Source organism: Adelges cooleyi, unplaced genomic scaffold, assembly GCF_023614345.1.
Source record: "Adelges cooleyi isolate 19-005CV unplaced genomic scaffold, UGA_ACOO_1.1 ACOO_flye_CR_arks_rails_tigmint_CR_PRNA_118, whole genome shotgun sequence".
NCBI classification, from domain to species: Eukaryota; Metazoa; Arthropoda; class Insecta; order Hemiptera; family Adelgidae; genus Adelges; species Adelges cooleyi.
Window position 1 is genome coordinate 1,015,856 of NW_026095771.1, and position 1,813 is coordinate 1,017,668.

The following is a 1,813-nucleotide window of genomic DNA, read 5'->3' on the forward strand; positions in this document are numbered from 1 at the left end:
TGCCGTTGTTCGAACATCAATGCCGAACAATCATTCTATATTTTTCAAAGAATGTGCTAAATGTTATAGTAGCTCATTTACGCCGTCCTCGAGACAGTTTTTTCAAGAAACATACTGCTGCACACATTTGAAAAAGTGTAATTAGCGTTTGTAATGATGGTAAAAAGTGAGGTCATGAAAAAGGTGCTGGTAAAAGAAGAGCGATAATCTAAACAAGGGACAAATTATTGGTATTGGTGTTGATAGTATTATTTGGCTGGAGTAGTAGTAATTTGGGGCTTTACCGCCCATTTTTACAAATTGTAGTAAATTAAACTAGAAATGAATAACAACATCTCTTTATATAGTATAATACCTTTTATTAATCATAATAATTATAATATTTTATGATTTATCAATCTGTATAGTATAAAATAAACTTATATAAAGGTTTTTTGTCTCTATTATTCAAAGCTAAATCAATTTTAAATTACATAAATTCTACCTAACACACATGAAAATTATCCTGAAGAACCGAATCCTTTTTCTCCTCTATCAGTTTCATCTAATGACCGAAGTTCCCTGAGTTCTGGATACACAATTTTTTCACATATTAGTTGTGCTACTCGATCTCCACGTTGAACGATAAAGTCTACATCAGAATGATTGAATAGGAGAATACCAACGTTTCCACGGTAATCTTGATCAATTACTCCAGCTAGGATTTAAAAAAAAATATATATAACATTTTATTTAGTGATTAGATTTTATAAGCATACCTCCAACATCAATAAAATGTTTCCATGCTAATCCTGATCTCGGTGCAATTCGTCCATATGTACCATGTGGTACCACAATTTGTAGATCGGTCTTAATCAATTCTTTTCCGTGTGCTACTACAATATATTGGTATGCACTTTTTAGATCGTATCCAGCCGCATGTTGACTTCCTCTAATCGGCGTGTATGCTTTATCGGTTAATTTAGAAAATAAAAGCATCTAAAGTTTTAAACAATCATTCATTCATAATAATCTTTATTTAATTTAACCCTAGCTTCATTTACTAATTTTATCATAGCATCATTCGTTTTTTTGTCTAAACTTTTTTCTAATTTTTTTTCTAATTCATCATTCATTAACGTCATATTTATTTTATTTTCCAAACTAGTGATACATTCTTTGAATGAGTTATTTAATTCAGATTTTATTGTTTCTATTGTATTTTTTGAAACATTAGTTATTGATTCATTATGTGTATTTAGTTTTTTTTCTAAACTATCTTTTAAACCAGTCTGAGTTTCTAAGATAGAATTTTTTATACTATTTTCCAAATCAATTAATTTCGAATTTAAATATTTACCAACTCCGATATCATTGAAATGATTTATATGATGACCAAAATAATCCATTATTAATTTAAAAATAGAGATCTTAACAGTGACAAGGACTTCTTATATACTAAAACCAAAACAAAAAAACTATATTATACGAGTTTACGCACTTCTCGGGTAAATGGCGAATACTCAACTATGCGGTCGTGTATTAACATACAATAAGCACTAACACCAGTTAAATTATCATCAGCTTCTATTTCTAAACGTAAGTCAATTGTAGAAGAAATTTCAGAATCGTTTTGTTTACTAACATCTAAAACAATAATTGGAGCATTTGATAAAAACAATTTTGGACTTAGTATCGGATTTCGAAGTCCATTTTCATAATATGATTCTTGAAACGATGTATACATATTATATAATAATGTAAAATCGTTGTGCGTAAAATCTAAATTTAAATTATCATAAGGATAAACATTTGAGTTCAGAAACACTTTAAT

The 1,813-nt window shown here is 28.5% G+C and overlaps 1 protein-coding gene across 1 annotated transcript; it reads right to left on the reverse strand.

Moving 5' to 3' along the window:
- Positions 1-460: 460 nt before the first annotated feature.
- Positions 461-978, reverse strand: LOC126847757 (deoxyuridine 5'-triphosphate nucleotidohydrolase, mitochondrial-like). The gene is made up of 2 exons (XM_050588153.1): positions 759-978; positions 461-697 (listed from the first exon to the last, which is right to left on the reverse strand). Exons 1-2 carry the CDS (start codon positions 976-978, stop codon positions 501-503), a joined length of 417 nt encoding a protein of 138 aa, XP_050444110.1. The 3' UTR covers positions 461-500.
- Positions 979-1,813: the final 835 nt, after the last annotated feature.